The sequence below is a fragment of the Hirsutella rhossiliensis genome (genome assembly GCF_020360975.1).
Source record: "Hirsutella rhossiliensis strain HR02 chromosome Unknown scaffold00002, whole genome shotgun sequence".
NCBI classification, from domain to species: domain Eukaryota; kingdom Fungi; phylum Ascomycota; class Sordariomycetes; order Hypocreales; family Ophiocordycipitaceae; genus Hirsutella; species Hirsutella rhossiliensis.
In genome coordinates this window covers 1,885,207-1,904,490 of record NW_025408668.1, presented here as the reverse complement: position 1 = coordinate 1,904,490, position 19,284 = coordinate 1,885,207, and the positions used below count along the sequence as shown (strand labels likewise).

General features: G+C 59.1%; 5 protein-coding genes across 5 annotated transcripts; 1 reads left to right on the top strand and 4 right to left on the bottom strand.

Annotated features, from left to right (window-relative positions):
• Positions 1 to 471: 471 nt before the first annotated feature.
• HRG_01769 (ankyrin repeats (3 copies) domain-containing protein) lies at positions 472 to 4,336 on the bottom strand (the record flags this gene model as incomplete). Its single annotated transcript, XM_044860240.1, has 5 exons — positions 472 to 1,162; positions 1,355 to 2,305; positions 2,352 to 3,186; positions 3,319 to 3,879; positions 3,937 to 4,336. 5 exons carry the CDS (start codon positions 4,334 to 4,336, stop codon positions 472 to 474), a joined length of 3,438 nt encoding a protein of 1,145 aa, XP_044723873.1.
• A 4,360-nt stretch (positions 4,337 to 8,696) lies between these two features.
• On the top strand, positions 8,697 to 10,463 carry HRG_01768 (carboxylesterase family domain-containing protein; the record flags this gene model as incomplete). Its single annotated transcript, XM_044860239.1, has 1 exon — positions 8,697 to 10,463. The coding sequence occupies one exon, from the start codon at positions 8,697 to 8,699 to the stop codon at positions 10,461 to 10,463; it is 1,767 nt and encodes a 588-aa protein (XP_044723872.1).
• A 309-nt stretch (positions 10,464 to 10,772) lies between these two features.
• HRG_01767 (acetyltransferase (GNAT) domain-containing protein) lies at positions 10,773 to 11,764 on the bottom strand (the record flags this gene model as incomplete). The annotated part of the gene is made up of 3 exons (XM_044860238.1): positions 10,773 to 11,023; positions 11,113 to 11,298; positions 11,365 to 11,764. The coding sequence occupies 3 exons, from the start codon at positions 11,762 to 11,764 to the stop codon at positions 10,773 to 10,775; spliced, it is 837 nt and encodes a 278-aa protein (XP_044723871.1).
• Positions 11,765 to 13,217: 1,453 nt separating this feature from the next.
• Positions 13,218 to 16,001, bottom strand: HRG_01766 (peptidase family m1 domain-containing protein; the record flags this gene model as incomplete). The annotated part of the gene is made up of 3 exons (XM_044860237.1): positions 13,218 to 13,827; positions 13,898 to 15,841; positions 15,898 to 16,001. 3 exons carry the CDS (start codon positions 15,999 to 16,001, stop codon positions 13,218 to 13,220), a joined length of 2,658 nt encoding a protein of 885 aa, XP_044723870.1.
• Positions 16,002 to 16,991: 990 nt separating this feature from the next.
• HRG_01765 (ankyrin repeats (3 copies) domain-containing protein) lies at positions 16,992 to 19,223 on the bottom strand (the record flags this gene model as incomplete). Its single annotated transcript, XM_044860236.1, has 2 exons — positions 16,992 to 18,963; positions 19,018 to 19,223. The coding sequence occupies 2 exons, from the start codon at positions 19,221 to 19,223 to the stop codon at positions 16,992 to 16,994; spliced, it is 2,178 nt and encodes a 725-aa protein (XP_044723869.1).
• Between the last annotated feature and the right edge of the window lie 61 nt (positions 19,224 to 19,284).

Sequence of the window (19,284 nt, the reverse complement as noted above, 5' to 3'; positions counted from 1 at the left end):
TCGGAAACCGACTATTTCGTACTTTGCCATAACGACCTTAGACCTCAGAATATCTTTATCTGCCCTAATACTTTTTAGATTATTGGAATTATAGACTGGGAATTCGCCGGATATTTCCCCCTATATTTCGAACTTTAACTATAGAGAGCTTTTAGCTAGGACGACGAATAAAAAGTCTACGACGACGCGAATTTACGTGAACTTAACTTTTTTAGACTTAGACCGGAGGATTTAGAAGATTCCATTCTACCATAAGAATATAAAGAGGGTACTTATATGTATGAATCATCTAGGCGAGTGGCCGCGGCGCCGTGTGTCGCAGGCATATACGGCTGTGAGGTTACTTTGGAGAGGACCGCCGCACGATGGGGGCTATGCTGACCGACATATATACGGACACGAAATTATCTCACTTAGGGTCTAAGAGGAGTTGATGGCTGCAGCGTGGATTGGTGCTTCGCATATATCGACTTACAGAGTTCCCCCCTGCGATGCCAGCAGCAGCTTTAGTTCCTTGTGACCATTCCGGGCAGCAAACCAAAACGGCGATCGGCCATGTCGATCCCCTAGATTCAGCGTCATTTTGCTCTTGGCAAGAAGCAAGCTTACGACTTGTCCGAGATCATTCTCTACGGCCCAAGATAACAGTGTTCGACCGTCCTCGTCCCGGTAATGTGCGTCGACGCCACCTTCCGAGAGGAGCCGTTTGGCCACGTCGCATTGGCCGAACCGAACGGCGCAATAGAGCCGTATGTTCTTGCGGTCATGCTTCTGCGGCTCGGCGTGGTCAAGCAGCAGCTCTGCCGTTGATTGGTGTCCTCGGTAAGCAGCGAGCTCGGTGGCAGTGTAGCCCTCTTGACAGGTCGACTCGATGTCGGCACCGCGTTCCAGCAGCAGACGAACCATCGAGTCTTGCCCATTCTTTGCGGCCGAGGTCAGTAAATTGTGGCCATTTTGTTTCCGAGACATGATGCTCGTATATGTAGTCTGAGCTGCTCCAGTACGCTCAGCTTGATCCCTGGCGGCCATGACAAGGCCCGCATAGTGCGTGAGCAAGATGTCGACAATGGCCGTCCACCCATTCTCAGCTGCCATGGCCAGCGGGGTTCGATGGGCGAGGGGATCCTGGAGCTCGAGATCGGCGCCATTCCTGACAAGTAGCCTAACCGTGGACAAGTCTCCCTTTTTCAAGGCCCAAAACAAGGGTGTCTGCCCACAACGGTCTTCCGAGTTTATGTTGGCACCGTGGTCGAGTAGCAGCTGTGCCACCGCCCCGTGTGATAATGCGAACCACAGTGGCGTCCGTTTCTCTTCATCTTGCGCCTCGAGCTGAGCACCTCTGTCGAGCAAGCACTTGGCAATGCTTACGTGGCCGTTGAGTGCCGCCTCGGAAAGAGGCGTCATGCCACGCTGATCCTCCAAGTTGACGCGCGCACCTCTTTCCACCAACAGTTCGACTGTGCGGGCGTGTCCTCCGGCTGCGGCATAGAAGAGCGGCGTCCGACCGCACGTGTCGGTCGAGTCAATTCCCTCCCCGGAATCAACAAGAGTGTCTGCGGCTTCGTTGATTCCGAAAAAAGCTGACAACTGCAAGGGGGGCAGTCCATAAACTTCGTCAAGATCCCTCAGTCGCCACAAGCCTTCATTGCCGATGATTAGTGCTTGACATGCAGCGCCCATCTTGGAGTGGTGCCGCAAGAATTGCATGACCTTCTTGGGCAGAGTCCCGGCCTCACGGGCATGGTCTCCCCATCTTTGGGCCACGTAGTCGTAGAGAGCATGTGACGTGAGTCGACTCGCAAACTCAGCGTACGACCGGCAAGGCCCGCTCTCGAACTCATCGAACAAGAGATATGTGAGGCAAGTAGCTGTAATGTTCCGCTCCGCGTTTGGGAGCCAAGTTTGACGCGTGCTGATCTTCTCAAAGTATTGTTGTGTTGTATAGTGGACCAACCGGAAAATGTTGCTTTGTTCATCGACGGTGACGAGCCCGGCGCACACCGAAACCATGATTTCAATGTCCGGAAACGCGTCTAGGTCGAGCCTCGTCTGATCAAGTTCCACGGCGAGAGCGTGCCGAAGCTCCACCGTCGTCAGCGGCCGCTTTGCACAGACGATCCATGCTAGAACCTGTTTGGCGAGAGCTCGATAGCCTGACGGCTGCGTCTCGACTCGCTTCATGGCCTCCTCGTACGCCTCGTCGTACGCCCCCGATCCCTTGGGCAGCGCTGCGAGGGCCGAGCGGACAGCCTTGACCGACGTCTTGTCGGTAAGAGAGTCGAGATGTAGATTGGCGAGAAGGAACCTAGACACGTGAGCGCCCTGGTCATCATAAGAGAGAGTCCGCTTACATTCCCTGGACAGATGACACTATTTCTCGCTTGATTCTCTCTTGGAGACTGGGGGAGTTACGAACGAAAGTCGGCAACCGTACCAGGTCGTCCTGAAGATATATGCGTACATCTTCTTCCGTAGCCCGGATCTCCTGAACAATGCTTTCGGTAAACTCGTTGCTTATTTCCGGAATAAATCTCGAGGTCGCAAAGATGTTGGTCGCAGACTTGGCTTTAAGTTGACTGAGCTCGTGGAAAAGTTTCGCACGCGTGCCGTTTGTCGCATGAGATTCGTCAAGAGCATCGACAAGTATAAAGACTCTCGAGTAAAGTGCGGTCACGGACTGGAGGGCGCTTGAAATGTCTTCAAACGATGGCCGTGACCGCCTCTCCTTGCATTTTGCGTGGAGCGATTCCACAACGTCAGGGAAAACGGCTTGGCCTTGAGTCAGCTGCTTTAGCAAGCTTGCAACAAAGTCCATGGCCGTCTGCACCTCTTGGTGCCGAAAGTTGCAATAAACGTATGCAACGCCGACGTTGTCATCTTCCTGGTATAGGGACTGCAGCTTGTCGACGACGGCTGATGTGATAATCGTTTTTCCAGCACCTGGAATGCCCGGACAGAAGAGCGTCTGGCCCCGGCTGTTGAGCCAGTTGTGGAACACTTTTGAATCGAGAAGCCATTGCCCAGTTCCAGGCTTTCTTCTCCCGAGATTGTCGCTCTGCTGGGGGGCGTAATCAGTCGGAGTGAGCCAGTCGAGAATAGCTTGATGCTCTTTATCATGCTGCCGAGAACAAATCTTTCCAACGACGTTGGAAACAGTGTCGAGTTTCTTATCAATTCCCGATAATACTGTCGCGTGTTAGTGATGTGCACAAGTGACAGTCGAGGTCGGTTTCCCTCTCGTATTTCCCACGCCAAGTGCACGATGTGATGAAGAAAGCGGCGACGGTCCAGGTTAAAAGCCACATGTCCCTTACATACGTTCAATAGCAGGCATCCGCTCGACTTCCTGCGTTGGCACCATTGAGAGAAGCTCCTTTGCAAACGCTGCGGCCACGGCTGCCGCATGCTCTTGCCAATCCTTGTTCTTATGCGAGTCGGCGTAGTCGCAAATGCCTCGGATGACAATGCAGGGGAAGTTGTCCATAAGACCCGCCGCCTCCATCTCGACGCATAAGACGTTGCCGCCGAGGCTGTTATCTAGGACGTCGCGTAGCCTGGCGTCTTTGATGACTTGGTTACCCGAGGCGATGAGTCCATAATGAACCTGCGGGCCACGGTGGACTGCAGTGCTCTCCTTGGTCGTGGGTCTCGTTCTAATGTCTGGCTGGCCGAAGATGAACCCTAGAATAAACAAGATGGCGTTCCATAACATCTTGAGCACATACGTGTTATACATGCCATGGAAATCCTCCGGATCCCGTAATGAAGCAGACCCAATGTACTTGGGCACGAGGGAGGGCCAGTTGTCCCTCAGGTCGTCGAGATACTCTGGTATTCGAGATCCCTGCAACTCATGCTTCGTCTCCAGCTTGGTCAATGCTGTCAGCAGAGCGAGTGGCGGATTATTTAGCGCGCCGGTCCTCTTGAACCTCCCACCCTCTTCGGCTTTCCCTAGGTCCCACTGAATCACCCCGGGATACTGATCGACCGGGCAGCTGACGACGACATCGCCGAGGCGAACCTTGGGCGGAACTCCGCCGCCGATGCCAACCATGAGGCCGAACCTGATGGACGGAAACGTGTCGACCATCCGGGTGGCGACCGTGGCGGCCGAGATGGTGCCGTACTTGCCCTTTGGGAGACAGGCTATAACGACATCGTGGGCGCCGATGGATCCCAGGGTGTATATGTTGGCGTCGTTCGGTGGATTGGGGAGTTCTGGGTGTACGTGGTCTAGCATGACGGTCGCAGCAGTTTGCTCCTTTGGTAGCGCGCATATCCAGCCAACGGTGTAGGAATTGTGGCTATGGAGTCTGGTGGCTGTTTGCGTAGCCATGGCGGGTAGCCGGCGGCTCTCCACGAGACTGCCTGTCTGTTATGGTCGATGCCGCATGTACTGTAGCCCTCGACGACTGCGATGATGCCGAGCCTTGAGCGTCTGCCGAAGAGGCCGATATCACCACCTCAGCGCTCACCACCGTAGCGTGACTGGCGTGAAGACTCGAGAGAGAATTAACAGTCCGGATAGAAGTTGCCGCCTCACTCAGCCTCACTCCATCCCCGCAGACATCAAGGCAGTGTTTTGGGTCTAATGAAAGCCTCGTCTTCTCACTCGCCGGCGCCCGACAGGGGGCGTGCTGACCGACATGTACTGTACACAGACACGGGATAATGTTACTAGGAGGTCTGAGGAAAGTCGATGATTGTACGTTGTACGAGAAATTACGGCAGCAAGGATATAGAAGAGCCACTGTAATTACACGGAGTACACTTTTGATGCTCGTATTAAGAAATCATGCTGCCTTGAGGGCTCATATATGGTGGGGGAAAACGTCCCCCTCCGGCGCTTCGCAAAATGCCCTCCGAAAAGGGCGGTCCATCCTTTAATAGAGGAAGCATTTCTCTCGCGAAGAGAGATACAGAGAGTGCATATGAATGCACCAAGGGGAAATTGGCAGTAAGGGGTTGGACAGGCAGGGCAAAGTTGTTTGATTCTTTAAAGGGCAATAATGACGACAGAAAGTTAATTGTTATATGCCTATGTTCTCCTTCCTTTTATTCATCCAATGCTCCCCTTTATATCCTTCTAGCATCCTAATTAATAAAGAAAATCCTCTTCTAAGCTTTTTACCCTTTTGTTTCTGGCCGTTGCCGGGAAACCCGTCGTATCTCTTGCTACCTCTATAGGAAGCTATCGCTGCCAATCGACTGATGAAAGACAATGCGTGCCCGGGACTCCTACTGCGTGTTCTGTCCGAACCTGTAGAGTGGCGTGAGACGTGTTGCGGTCTGGCGCAGAGCGCCCTCTCTAGATGTGCAAATGGCGCCCAGTCAATGTCTTACTTTAAACCCATCGCATCTACCTTGCGCGTGGTCGACGAGATTCGAGCAACAGCCTCGACGCAGCTGGCTCTGGCTCGCCTGGGCAAGTTCGACCTCATAGCATATGTTGCCGCGTCTGCCTTGCGGAGCGATCTACTCCCTAGCCTGAGAGTACCCTCAGTGGTGGGAGGACTCCCGGAAATATCAGAGCTCTGCCGGGACAAGTTCACGCCGCAGCGCCGGGGCATCGCGTTGCCAGCGCAGTGAAAACCATTCCCGCGCCCTAGCAATGACTTCGCAGAGGCAGCTGCTCCCTTCCGCGACGGGGCGGGCCTGATTACCCAGTTGGCGACCCCAGTTCACGAGGACCTCGTTGGTCTTTTAGCCTTGTGTGATTGCACCTTCTACCTGGAGTACAAGATCGACCAGGTGACTGTTGAGACGCACGGATATGATGGTCGAGATTTTGTCAGGGAGATTGGCAATGCCCTGGCAGCTTGTGCTGTCGACACCTCCTTCAGAGGGTTCGCTTCGATTGCTACTCTGACAGCAACCTACCTAAAATACAAATCAGCACTCGAGGCGCTGTCCGCTTCAATACCGCTTACTGGATAACGTTATTTCATTACCAACAGCGACACTGAGCTAACTTAGTCGTCCAGTACTTTGACTCCGGCACCGTTGGGTCTTCCGTCCCGATGTCGAAGCCATGGTGACGGGATACGCCATGTCGCGCACTATAAGTGACGTTAATGACGCAGCGTGGGACCTGGAACGCAACGGATATTTTATGCGTGTGACCAGGCTAGGACCCCTCTTCGCTTATGCTGAAGTGGTTTCCGACTGCTGGAAGCTGGCCGACACGGCTTCTTTCGAACCTGGATCTATCATGACTTGGTCTACCCACTTATGGATTTTGAGCGGTGGGAGGCATCAGCTTATCGAGAGTTGGGCAGCCCGTGCCGGCGGGTCTTGTGCGCAGGCCCGACCCCTGGTACGGGGGTATCGATGCAACAGCCAGTGCAACTCGTGCATGAGGGGCGGAGTGGCGACCCCATCGACTGCTTCCACGCCCTAGCCAGGCGCTCTCAACCACCGTGAGCAGCTGTTTTGTCCAAAGAGGCCCTGGAAGCGTGGGGCCTATCGGAGGAGCGCTTCTCTAGCTCCTGGGGCGTTGGTGGGAGTTATCGGCTGCGGCACATCCCTCTGCTCATCCCTGGACACCAGGCAAAATAGGGGCACCCCTAGTGGAGGTGTTATTAGCGCGTATTATAAATCCTTTCTCTGCTCTAGCAGTATGAGACAAGTATGAGAATCTCCTACCATTATAGAGAGAATCTTAATTTAGGAGTATGTTCCATAATATGTAATATATATATATATAGATACATGTGTCAGAGAGAGAGAGAGAATATTACTTGGAATATATATTATGTAAATTCTTTGCTACGGAAACACAATTTCAATTCTTTAGTTAGGATGACTCTCGAAACTCATCTATAGTGGCCCGTACACCCCCTTGCTTGGCAGATGGGGCAGGGTATCAAGGGCTCCGGGGCTTTTACGTAGACGACGTGAAGTTGACCGATACGACGTGGAGATGCCACTCCTTACAGCAGCACAGGCCAGTCCGGAGCTTCAGGTCCTGGGTCGGAGGCCCGATGTTTCTGATGGTAGAAGGAAGAGGTTCGAAAGCATCTACTACTGCGGCCGGCGCGACTGTAGCATGTGAAATGGGGACTTGGCGGCTGCGATATGGCAGAGTACAACGTCAGGATGGCACATCGGGCAACCCGACCCGTGCCTGGCCAGAGACTGGCATCATACCACTGGCGTCTATGCCTCCCGTGACAGCGACTACGGATGCCGCCGCGTCTTCTTCTCCCCCTGTGCTCATGAACCGCAAGCTTGCCGAAAGCGAGATTACGGGCCGGGAAGTGACCATCCGCCGTTGCAGTATTGACAAACGGAAATGCATGGGGGGAAAGAAGCTTTGCCGGAATGGTTCATCTCGGGGTGCAGCATGCAGTGTGTATGTAGACGCAGGTAGGCTTGACGCATGACGAAATGGCACAGGCAAGCGAGCACGGGTTCTCTTGGCATTGAATGAATGGCAGATCTTGTCTTTGCCGGCCAACCGGGCCAGCAGCGGTTTATGGCTGCCATTCTTGCATCGTTGAATGGCCTGCCGACAACAGCATCGGCGGTCCGGATCGTGGGCGGATCGTCCCGGACGGGCCGTTGCTGCCGAAACGGGACGTGCTCCGGTCCGGGGAAGGCGGAGATTACCGATACGGGGCGCCGGAGATCATGCATGGAGAGTATCCGCCCGTACCTGGCAGGAACATCCCGAGTATGACGGCATTGGGTTCCTTCCCACGTTGTCGTGTTTACTCCGAGGCACTCGCTACCACCCCGATCCCCTTTTCTTATCACGTCCCTCGCCTAGTTTCAGCCTCAGCGGTGGTGACTCGGCCGCTGCGGTTTCTCCCTCGCCGGTGTGCTCACACCACTGCCGAACGTGTGAGGAGCGGTCCCTACTCTCTGCTCTCTGCGCTCATCTCCGCAGAGTCTGCCCACCTCGGCTGGCGAAGGCGAGCAGACGACTACAAGATCAGGAGACGGCGATATCCCTTGGACTTGCACGACGAAACTTCATGCCCAGTCGTACCTCGACGCAGCCATGCCCGCCCGCCCCGTGTGGAGATTCCGGGGCTCCGGACTTGATGATCCGCGTCGCCCTGCAGCCCGACCCGCCGCCAGTTCACGTACATATTTCCACGGAGCGAGCGGCCCTCGGCTTTCAGGCGGCAAAAGAACCGCCCTTGGCTTGATCTGGCAGTTGTCTTCGTGCCCGAGCCGGCTCATTTCACCTCTCCGGGGTGTCGATTGGACTCTGCCGTTCCTCCTCACTGTCACTCTGTTGCGTGCGGCTCGTGGCATGTCGCCGTGTTCGGCGTCTTTGTGTGTGTCGGCTTCGACGCGCCTGCAGGGGATACCTGCAAGGTCTGGATATTCATCACCTGTACGGTGCCGAGGAACATGGAATAGACGCATGGCGACTCAGAGAGGCAACCGCATGTTCGGCCGAGTGTCAGAGCCTCATGGTCCGATGAGGCTATATTAAGCCCCTACCCTCCCCTTCTCTCGGACTTTCTCTGTGCGCAGGGACTTCGTGACCAACTTGTTTCTCTCCTTTCACGACCGGAGCCTTCTGGGCTTCTTCCATTCCTTCTTTCGGGGCAGCTGCTCCCTGCTGGTCGGCAACGCGAGCTAGACACTGCTTGTTTGGCTGCCGCCACCCGGCCGCAGCAGTCACCAACCGCGGGCCACTCATTCTTCGTCCCTGAACTGTCTTTTCCACTACGGCCATCATGAAGCTCCTCAAGATCCAGTCGGCCTTGGCTGGCATTTTCATCTCCGGCACCCTGGCTGCCCCGGCTGCCCCAGCTGTCGAGCCGCAGCCGGCCCTCGAGCCGCAGCCGGGCCCTGATGCCGCTGCGCAAGTCCTCGAGGAGCGTTGGAAAACGGTCTCTGTCGACATACCTTCTGTAGGCTCCATCACTGGGCGCTCCCTTCTCAACACAGAATCCTTCAACGCCATCCCCTACGCCGACCCTCCCGTCGGCCCGTTGCGCCTGAAGCCGCCCAAGAGGTTCTCCGGAGATCTTGGCACCCACGACGGCACGGGCATTGCCCCGGCCTGTCCGCAGATGCTCATCTCGTCCAAGTCCGGGGACTTTGTCAGCAATATCGCTGGAAAGGTCCTCGACCTGCCCTTTCTCAAGGTGCTGCAGGGCCAGGAGGACTGCCTGACGCTCAACGTGCAGCGGCCTGCCGGCACAAAGGCCGGCGACAAGCTTCCCGTCCTCTTCTGGATCTTTGGCGGCGCCTTTCAGCTGGGAGGCAGCAACTTGTACGACGCCACCAGCCTGCTCGCCTCGGCCGCTTACCAGGACCAGCCCTTTGTCTTTGTCGCCATCAACCACCGCGTCGCCGGCTTCGGCTTCATGCCTGGCAAGGAGGTGCTAGCGGACGGCAGCGCCAACATCGGCCTGCTCGACCAGCGCATGGCTCTCGAGTGGGTTGCGGACAACATCGAGGCCTTTGGCGGAGACCCGGACAAGGTGACGCTCTGGGGCCTCTCGTCGGGCGGCATCTCCGTCTTTGACCAGATGCTCCTTTACGGAGGCAATGCCACTTACAAGGACAAGCCCCTGTTCCGCGGGGCCATCATCAACTCGGGCGGCGTCGCTCCCGCCGACCCCATGGACTGCCCCAAGGGACAGGCAGTGTACGACACGGTGGTGCGCGAGGCCGGCTGCGAAGGCTCCCCGGACAGCCTCGACTGCCTGCGCCAGCTCGACTACGCTACCTTTCACAAGGCCGCCAACTCGGTGCCCGCTTTCCTATCTTACACCTCGGTCGCGCTCTCGTACGTGCCGCGCCCCGACGGCGTGGTGCTCCCCGATAGCCCCGAGCGGCTCGTCGAGAGCGGCCGGATCCACGCGGTGCCCATGATCATCGGCAACCAAGAAGACGAGGGCACCCTGCTCGCCATCTTCCAGTGGAACGTGACGACGGCCGACGACATGGCCGACTACTTATCCGACCACCTCTTCCAGACCACGCCGCGGGACAAGCTCAAGGAATACGTGGACCTATACAATCCCGCCATCCTACAGGGCAGTCCGTTCCGCACGGGATTCCTCAACGAGCTGTACCCCGGCTTCAAGCGCGTGGCGGCCATCCTCGGCGACATGGTATTTACGCTCTCGCGCCGGGTGCTGCTAAAGCAACTGTCGCGGGTCAAGCCGCAGATGCCGGTTTGGTCGTACCTATCGTCGTACGACTTTGGGACCCCGTTCCTGGGCACCTTTCACGGCTCCGAAGTGCTGCAGGTCTTCTTCGGGGTGTGGCCCAACCACGCGATGCGAAGCACCCGGACGTACTACTTTAACTTTGTCTACAACCTGGACCCCAACATTGGCGTGGGCAGCTATGCCAAGTGGCCGCAGTGGAAGGAGAAGCAGGAGCTGTTGTGGTTCAAGTGGGCGTGGTCCAACGACTACATCAAGGACGACTTTCGGAGCGGCGCCGGGGCTTGGCTGGACAAGAATGCCCACCTGTTGCATATTTGAGCACGGCAAACTTGCAGTGGCATGATGAAACACGACTGATGGCTCGTTCTTCCTCGGGCTCTAGTCGGGGGCGGTGTCTGTGTAAGCCCTTTGAGCTCGTTTCTGACTATATAAATTGTAATTGACTAGAGCTGCCTCGTTCCACGTACCCGTTATCATAATCGTCCCGTTCCCCCGCCTCAGGCCACCCTTGTGCTCGTAATCTTTGATCGAATTGCTTCGTTACATTGTAATGTGCGTCATCATGTTCATTACTCCCTCTCACTCCCTTCGCGACGCCCCAGTCCCCAGCTCGCACGCCTACGCGCGTCAGACGAAGGAGCGCCGAGGCGGCGGGCGGACCATGGGGCATGTCGGCGTGGCCTGGTCGGCGGCTCCGGCACCGCGCAGGTCGTCGCGCGGCGCGAAGCCGTGGCGCGCGTAGAGGCCCATGGCGGCGGGCTGGGCGTCGAGGTACAGCGGGCAGCGGCGGCGGTCGGCGGCGGCGCAGGCGGCGCGGAGGAGGGCCGAGGCGTGGCCGCGGCGCCGGGCCGACGAGTGCGTCATGATGATTTCGAGGTCTTTGGTTACATCAATCCTTGTCGTCAGCCAGGGGCTCTCTCCCTCTCGGGCCGGGCTTGAAAGACAAGGAAACAGGGGGGGAACGTACAGACGTGCGGCTCGGACCCCATGGCCGCGTCGTGCTGTGCCGCCATGCCCCGCTGGAACGAGACCCACTCGGCGGCGGCCATGCCCGGCGCGGCGGGCGGCCAGCGCTGGCGCCACGGCCGGACGCCGCCGTCGCCGGGGCCGATGACCCACACCAGGGCGGCCGATTGCACGCCGCCTTGTCCTGCTGCGGCGCATTGTGCGTGTCAGTCAATGTTTCGGGGGCAGTGCACACGCGGAAAAGAAAGCGTACCGGCGTCGTCCCGGATCACAAAGACGTTGCACTCGTCTGCCTTGATGCTCCGGTCCCCGTGCTGCTGCAGCAGCTGCAGCTTCTCGTCCGACTCCAGCCCGTCCACGTTGACCACCCCATCGTCCGCTTCACACCCATCTTGGCTCCCGGCTGTGGTCCCTGCAGGGCGCGGCGGCTCCCCCCAGCGCACGAACCGCGCCCACGCCCGGCGCTGGTACTCGTCGCCGACGCCCGGGGGGAACATGCGCACCAGGGCGTCGTCGGTGGCGGCAAAGGCGTCCCTGAAGACGGACGCGAGGGCCGGTGCGTCGCCGGCGGTTGCGCGCTCGACCTCGGGCTGCTGCGTCTCCTCCGGGGAAGGTGTCGGCGCGAGGACGGCGTGTTTCTGTACCATGGCCATGGTGGCGCCCGCTTCTCTCGCTTCTCTGATGCGTGGGCGGGTGTGAGGCTTTGGTCCTGCGACGATTCCTGCGGGCTCGATGGCAGCCATGGTCGACATGGTCCTGGACTCCTGGTAAGTCGGGCCCAAGTAAAAGAGGAATCGAGATGCTGCTGTGCTGCAAGAAGGCTTCCCGACCAAACGAGGGACATGTAAAGATGGAAGTAGTAAACAGGAATGACACGAGACTGGGGTGTGAGGTGTATGGATTATATATCCATGCACAGCTTGCTCCCCAGTCGTCCCCGTCGTCGGCGTCGTGTAAGAGAAAGGCGAGGTGGGTATCTGCCCAAGCGAGAAATACTCCGCGACTCGATCCGCCCTCCCTAATAAGCCTGCGGGATCAGACCAACCATGATGAATCTCCCAGCGAAGAGCAGCAAGCCCCACGAGCAAACCCTACACACCGACGTGTTCAGAGAGCCACTGACTTTGGCGAGACGGACGCAAAACACGATATGCCAAAAAAAACTTGCCGCATCCACTTCCCCCTCCCTCGCTCCACTGCTCGGCTCTCCCTCTCTCCCGCACAGCGATCTTCTCGGTCGATTTCCAATCATCAGGCCTGGGACGTGGGGAACTGTTTGGATGTGGGATGCGCCCAGCTGGAGAAATCCGGGCGCGCCCTTGCCATGCGACGGCTCGCTCGTTTCAAAATAGGGGAGTTGTTCTCGACCCTCCCGGCTCTCGTTACCGGTCCCACTTGCGGTCCGGCATCTGCGCCCTGACTAATGGTTGTCAGCCAGTGATGCTCGGTAGTGCAAAGCATAGTCGAAAGGGATGACTTCTTCTACTGCGCGCACAGACGCACGCTTCGGTGGACCGTCTAGGCCACAGTCGCACGCTTCTATACAGCGTCTAGGGCCACGACGACGCGTCCACTGTAGGAAGGGGCCATGTCATCTTCTGTAGCTCCCTCGGCCTTTCCAGATGTCTTAGTCGACGAAGCGCCGGGATTTCAGATCCCTGGCACGGCAGCTAAACGGCGTCTTCTAGCCCTCGGCCATTGCCGTGCGCGTACGGCTCAAAGGAGCCTCCAGATAGGCTTTTGGCTCCAAAGCCCACATGGCTTGGCTCGTCAACAGCGAGAAGCTAAAGCGTAGGCGCTGCTCCGGGCGTCAGGGGACTCGATCCCAAGCCCCGTGTCGCCAGGCGTGGACTATCCAACTCTGTGTCAGCTCACCATGGACGCTACCCACTTCGTGTCAGTCTCTCCTGAGTAGGGTCTCGAAACCCGCATAGGCCCCGTCCATCAGCTAAACGTCGTGACGATTGATGCTACCTGATGCCGTGGCGCCCGCTAGCACTCCCACCTGGCGCACGTGGTGAGCTCATCTCTCCCGGCGCCATCGCCTTCTGACAATTGCCCTCTCTTTCGATAAACATTCCCCCCACATTGCTGGCTCAGAAGCCCTCACAAATAGCCGTTGGCCTTCAGCCACTCCTTGAGCGCCGCAGAGTCCCGCTTCTTGTAAGCCGCCCGGCCCCTGATCTTGTCCTTGACCGTGCCCAGGGTCCGGTTGAAGCTGCTCGTGTCCTTGTCCTGGAAGAACTGGTCAATGTCCTCAATGGCCCCCGCGTCCGTGAACCCGCCCAGCATCACCCGCACGAATTGGTCCATGACAATCGGGTTGCCCAGCTTGGCTCGGCACGTCTCCCAGTTCTTCTTCATGTACTCCCACAGCAGCGTCCGCCCCGCGGGGTTGTTGGCCAGCCCGATGCCCAGCACGTGCATGTCGGCCGCCGGCACCGAATCGCTCGGCGGCGACGTGTTGAAGTTGAAGGGGATGATGGACTTGCCCAGAATTTCCTTGTCCTCCGTGGCCGAGAGCGCCTGCAGGCAGAGGAGCTTCCCGTCAATCGACTTGGTGTTGAACCACTCCTTCTTGACTATGTCGACGGCCCGGGCCCCGTCCTTGCGCACCGCCGCCCGCCACACCGGTGCCCGCAGCGACGGGTGGATCGGGCTGCCTTCGGGGTCCTTGGCCCAAGCGTTGAAGCGCTTGAGGGCTTCGTCAGCAGCTCTGTACGGCGCGTCCACGTCAGCAAACACACGTCCTCGCACTTTCTCCGGATGAGAACTCTGCGACGTACTCGGTATGGCCGCTGGCGACGGCGACGCCAATGAGCTGCTTGCGCAAGAGCCCCGTGAGGTAGCCCTCGTCGTCGGCAAAGTTCCACCCCACCTCCTTGACCTTTTCGCTGATGAGCTTGAGGGCGAACCGATCCAGGCCCTTCTTCAACTCTGTGTCCTCAGCAAAGACCGACTTGACCGACGACATGGAGTCGAGCACCTGGGTCCAGACCAGCGGGTGCTGCTCCTTGCCAAAGCCCTCGAGGAAGGTGAGGAGCGCCGCCGTCGTCCCGTTGCCCGAGAAGGCGAGGTCGGCGGTGGAGCCGATGATGGCGATCTTGTCCTCGGTGCCGAGCCTGTCCAGCTGGGCACTCAGCTTGGCCAGCCGCGCCGGGGGGTAGTTGACGCGGTAGAAGCCGATGGCTCCGCTGTTGAGCTTGTAAAAGTCGTCGTCTATGTCGCGGATCGTCGCCGTCTTGGTCGTCAGGGACAGGTCGGCGACAGCACCCACCTGGCCCTTCTTGCCGTCGAGGCCGAGCGGCACCCACCAGACGGCGGTGTCGTCGTCGGCCTGGACGTCGCCCGTCGACAGGAAGCGCGACTGCTTGATGGAGATCTGCCCGGGTTCCTCGGCCACGGTCAGCACGGGATGGCCGACGCACGAGATCCAGGGGCCCATGAGGGCGTTGACGTCCTGGCCCGAGGCCTGGCTGAGCGCGTCCCACAGGGCCTGCGTCGTGGCGTTGCCGTAGGCGTGCGCCTTGAGGTAGTTGGATACGCCCTTGAGGAACGTCTTGACGCCGAGGTGGTTGGCCAGCATGCGGATGGCCGAGCAGCCCTTGAGGTAGCTGATGGAGTCGAAGATCTGGTTGACGTCGAGCGCGTCGCGCACGGGCACGTGGATGGGGTGGCTGGCGCGGATGCCGTCGAGCCGGAACGCCGCCTCCATGCCCTCGTTGACAAACTGCGCCCACACCTGCCACTCGGGGTGCAGGTGGTCGATGGCGAGCCAGCCGACATACGTTGCAAAGCCCTCGTTCAGCCAAAGCTCGTCCCACCAGTCCATGGTCACATAGTTGCCAAACCAGTGATGTCCGAGCTCGTGAGCGACAACGTAGGCGACGGCGTTGCGGAAGCGGGCGTCGGACGTCTTCTCGTCGAAGAGGACCTGCGTGGTGCGGTAGGTGACGAGGCCCCAGTTCTCCATGGCGCCGTGGGTGAACTCGTGGACGGCAAGCAGGTCCGCCTTGGGGAGCGGGTAGTCGATGTCGAAGATCTCGGAGAAGTAGTCGATGATCTTGGGCGCGTGCCAGAGGGCCAGGCGCCCCTGTTCCTTGAGGCCGCGGGTGGTGTAGACGCGGACGGGCAGCTGCTTGCCGTTGTAGCGGCGCTCCGTGTGGGCCTCGACGTATTCAAAGTCGCCGACGGCCCAGGCCAGCAGGTAGGTGCTCATGACGGGCGTTGTTTCGAAGGAGACGACGTTCCATCCGTCCTTGGTGGGCTTCTTGGCCTTGACGGGCATGTTGCTGAGGGCGACCTGGTCGGTGGGCACCTCGATGTCAAAGTCAAAGGTGGCCTTGAGGTTGGGCTCGTCGAAGCAGGGGAAGGCGCGGCGGGCGTCGCAGGACTCGAACTGGGTGCTGAACATGTAGTGCCACTCGTCGTCGCGCGGGACCGACTTTGCGGGGGTCCCGGTGGGCTTGTACTTGGAGCGGTAGAAGCCGGCCATTTCGTTGTTCATGATGCCCTCGAAGTCGATGGCGACGGATGCCCGCTTGGCCGCGGGGATCTCGCGGTCAAAGGCAATGGTGGCGCGCTGCGTCTTCTCGTCGTAGCTGAAGCTGGTCGACTCGAACGTCTCGGAAGACTTGGCCTGGTCGAGGGTGACCTTTGTCCGGAGCAGCTTGATGTGGAGGGTGTTGAGGACGACTTGCTTGGTGGGCTTGACGATTTCGGCGTCGATTCTGTTGCTTCATCAGCCAACCGACGTGTCCCAGGAGGGCGAAACGGGAGAGCTTACACGACGGTGCCCTTGTAGGTCCACTCTGTGAACTCGAGGTCCTTGAGGGAGACATGGTAGTGGGCTGGCTTGACGAGGTCGGGGAGGATGTCACGGTCGGCCATGTTGCGCGGGTTGCTTGCTCGGGCACGAGCTGAGCAGAATCGAGAGGGGATTCGCAAGAGGAGGCTGGAGTTGTGCCGTCAGCTCAGCAGGGGCTTTTGTTCTGAGAAGCAGGCAATGGACGGATGGAAGCTCAGGACATGGCGGGGACGCTGCCCCTCATGGTGGTGGACGAAGGCGGGGTCGCTGCACGAGGAGCAAACGGGCGTGGAGCAAACGGGACGCCGTAAAGTAGGTACGTACCGCGGCTTCTGCCAAAACACACCTTTCGGGTGAAGAAGCGTCGTCGTCGCCAAGTTCCGTCGCTGCGGCCAGCCATTGCAGCTGCTTCGCCCGTCGGCCGTCGCATTGCTTCGGCTTAGCAGGGACAGCCCACGGCGGTTCCACCGCGGCCTCACGAGCTCGCCGCGGCAACCCATCACCAGCTGCCGCATCAGGCAGCTCTCGGCCGCCGCCGCCGTTGCCGCCGCCGCCATAGCCGTTCTCCCGACCCGTTCCCTTTGGGAGGAAATAGAGAGGAAATAAGGGAGGGACAGGGGGCAAAGAGTAGGCGCGGCTTCGTCGGGTCAGAGACGGAGCTCAATGGTCCGCTGGCCGGCGCAAACGAGGAGATGGAAAGAAGCAGCAGACGAGAATCGCGCCGCCCATTGGACCGCGCTGCAGTGCTGTGTCTGAATGCAAATGATGAAATTTTAGCTGGCGCAAAGTGGGCCGTTCAGTGCAAGCGCCAGACTGAGACCCCTGTTCCCCCGTGCCGTTCAAAAGCGCCCGGCCCATCATTTCTTGCCCGGCATCGTCACCATTCATCCCGATGCACCTCTAGACGCGCTTCCCCTCTTGTTGCTCGGCTAGCCCCCCAGCTCTCCTGTGTAATTCGCAACGTGACAGCAAGGGTATCCACGACTCATCCTGGCCCACCGCCAAGGAGCAACGCCATAAACGCCATGTAGAACCACTCAAAGACTGGGAAACAACCCGGTATCAGTCTTCCTTCACGCCCGCCCCCACTCGTCCAAAACCGTCGGCCTTTGTACGGCAAGCCCCTTGTTGCTGCTCAGCCACGCCCGGCAGGCCTCGTGGCGCGCGTACTCGCGCGGATCCTCGGCTCTCGAGCTCATCATCTTGGCATCCGCCACGTCCAGCACGCTTCGGCCCTCGGCGTCACGGGCGTGGACGCTGGCGCCGTGCCTCACCAACGTCCTCATGGCCAGCTTCCGGCCGCAGCGCACCGCCACGTGCAGCGCCGTTTCGCCTGCACGGTTCCTCGCATGCACATTGGCTCCCTTCTCGACCAGCAAGTCGAGAATCTTGGGCCCCGTTTTGTAGTCACTGTCCTCGGGAAGCTCGGCAGAAAACGTCATGAGGGGCGTGTTCCCGCGGCAGTCGTAATGGTTTGGGTCGACGCCGGCGTCGAGCAGTCCCGCGGCAAGGGATCGGCGGAATTCCAGCCTCGCGCTGCTCGAGTCCAGGAGCTTTCCTTTGCCGACCGAACCATCTTGCGTGCCCGGGTCCAAGCAATACTTGTCCACGATACTGTCAGGGCTCAACGTCGCTATGGCGAGGCAGTGCAGGCCGTTGCCTCCGTCTACATCTTCCAGCAACGGGTTCTCAGACGCCAGCCGGATCTTCTCTAGCAGCCCAGCCTCTTTCGCAATCGCAGGATCTATGCTCGGTGCTGGGCTCGTCATCGAGAGGGCATCGGAAGGGCTCGAATCCAGGCACATCGGCTCGTCACGGTCACCGGGTAGTGTCTGCTGGGTCGGCACGAGGCCAAAAGCGTCGCGCTTGATGTACCGCCATCTCTCGGGGACGGGACATGTGCGCTGCACCGCGTCCAAAGTTAGGCCCGTCGAGCGTAGGATATGAAGCACGTTGCGCCCATAGACGTCTTGGGCGCACATGTCGAAGCCCCTGCGAATTGCCATGTGCAGAAGCCGAAGCAGCTGTTCGGGTTTCCGCCCCTCGATTCTCTTAGTGACATGCAAAAAGGTCTGACCACCTGTGTTCCTCCTGTTGATGATGGTGTCGCACAATTTTGTCTGAAGTACCTGCACGAGCATCTCGGCCGGGGCACGAGCGGCCAGAAAATGCAACACTGTGTTGCCGAAGCAATCGAGCTCAAACACGTTGGAAGGCGTAGGCCCTGTCGCCAGCAAGCACCGGCCGGCCGCGGTTATGCCGCCCGTGGTGACCCACGGCGAAGGGTAACTGCTGCCGTGGTCAAAGCACAAACACCGCCCATGCTGGTGGGCTTCTGGCAGAGCGCGGCAACCACGCTCCGTGGCGAACGCGTCGCAGCTCAGAAAGTCGCCCGGCAAGGGATGCGGTTCGTCGTGGAACGCCCGTGGCCCGTCCCGATTGTCCAGCCAGCCTCGCGGCAAGGGCGGTCCTTGGGGCATTGGGGACAGGCTGCAAGGAGTGTTGATTGGGACCGTGAACCTCTTGACTAGCCTCTTGACGGTCTGAATGTACGGCTCAGAGTAGCCGGGAAGCAACTGCCGAAACGACCCGGTCGTGCAGTCGGTGGACGTAGAGAGGCAAGTAGTCCGCCGAAGAAAGGGAGAGAAGACGTCGTCATCTCCTAGACCTTCGGATTGGACGGGGTTGCATCCATGTGCGGGGAACCTGTCGGCCGTAGGGTGGCTGCTCGAATGAAGTTGTGGCCCTCGGACGAGTCCCTGCAGGGGGGTGGCAGCTGAATCGGGGCCGAAGAAGGGAATCTCGGGCGGCAGCAGGCTTGCCGTGGTTTCCCTTTTAACGTCAAATGGGCTTGAGGAGACGGCTAAAGTTTCATCATGGGGAGGGCGTGGGCCGTCCCCCGCGGCGTTTTCTGCAAATGTCAACCTGGTTGGCGAGTAGGAGAGCTGGGCCACACGACGGCCCATGTCGGACTCGGTGCGCGGATGAAGCCATCGCGGCTCTTTGTCCAGCAGCGACCTGAGCTTCTTGTTCGCCGAGTCGAGACTACGTACATGAGCATTAGAGACTCGGGCTTCGCAAGAGGCGAGGGCTACTTACCCCGGAGTCGACTCGGGCAAACTGGAATGAATGACCTTGACGATTTTTTCCAAGGGAAGAGTGGTGTAGACATAGAGGCGGGCCATCTTGCGCTGCGCCGATGATGTCCACTTGGGAGGACGACCGATCAAGGTGACTAGGCTGTCGCCGGATACGGACGCGGACGAGGCGGGGATGGCTAGCCAGGGCGGCGACGGCTGCTTCATGGCGTTTCACTGGTGCTCGTGTTGAGCCTCGAGAGTTGGTGAGTCTATAGCTGGCCCGACG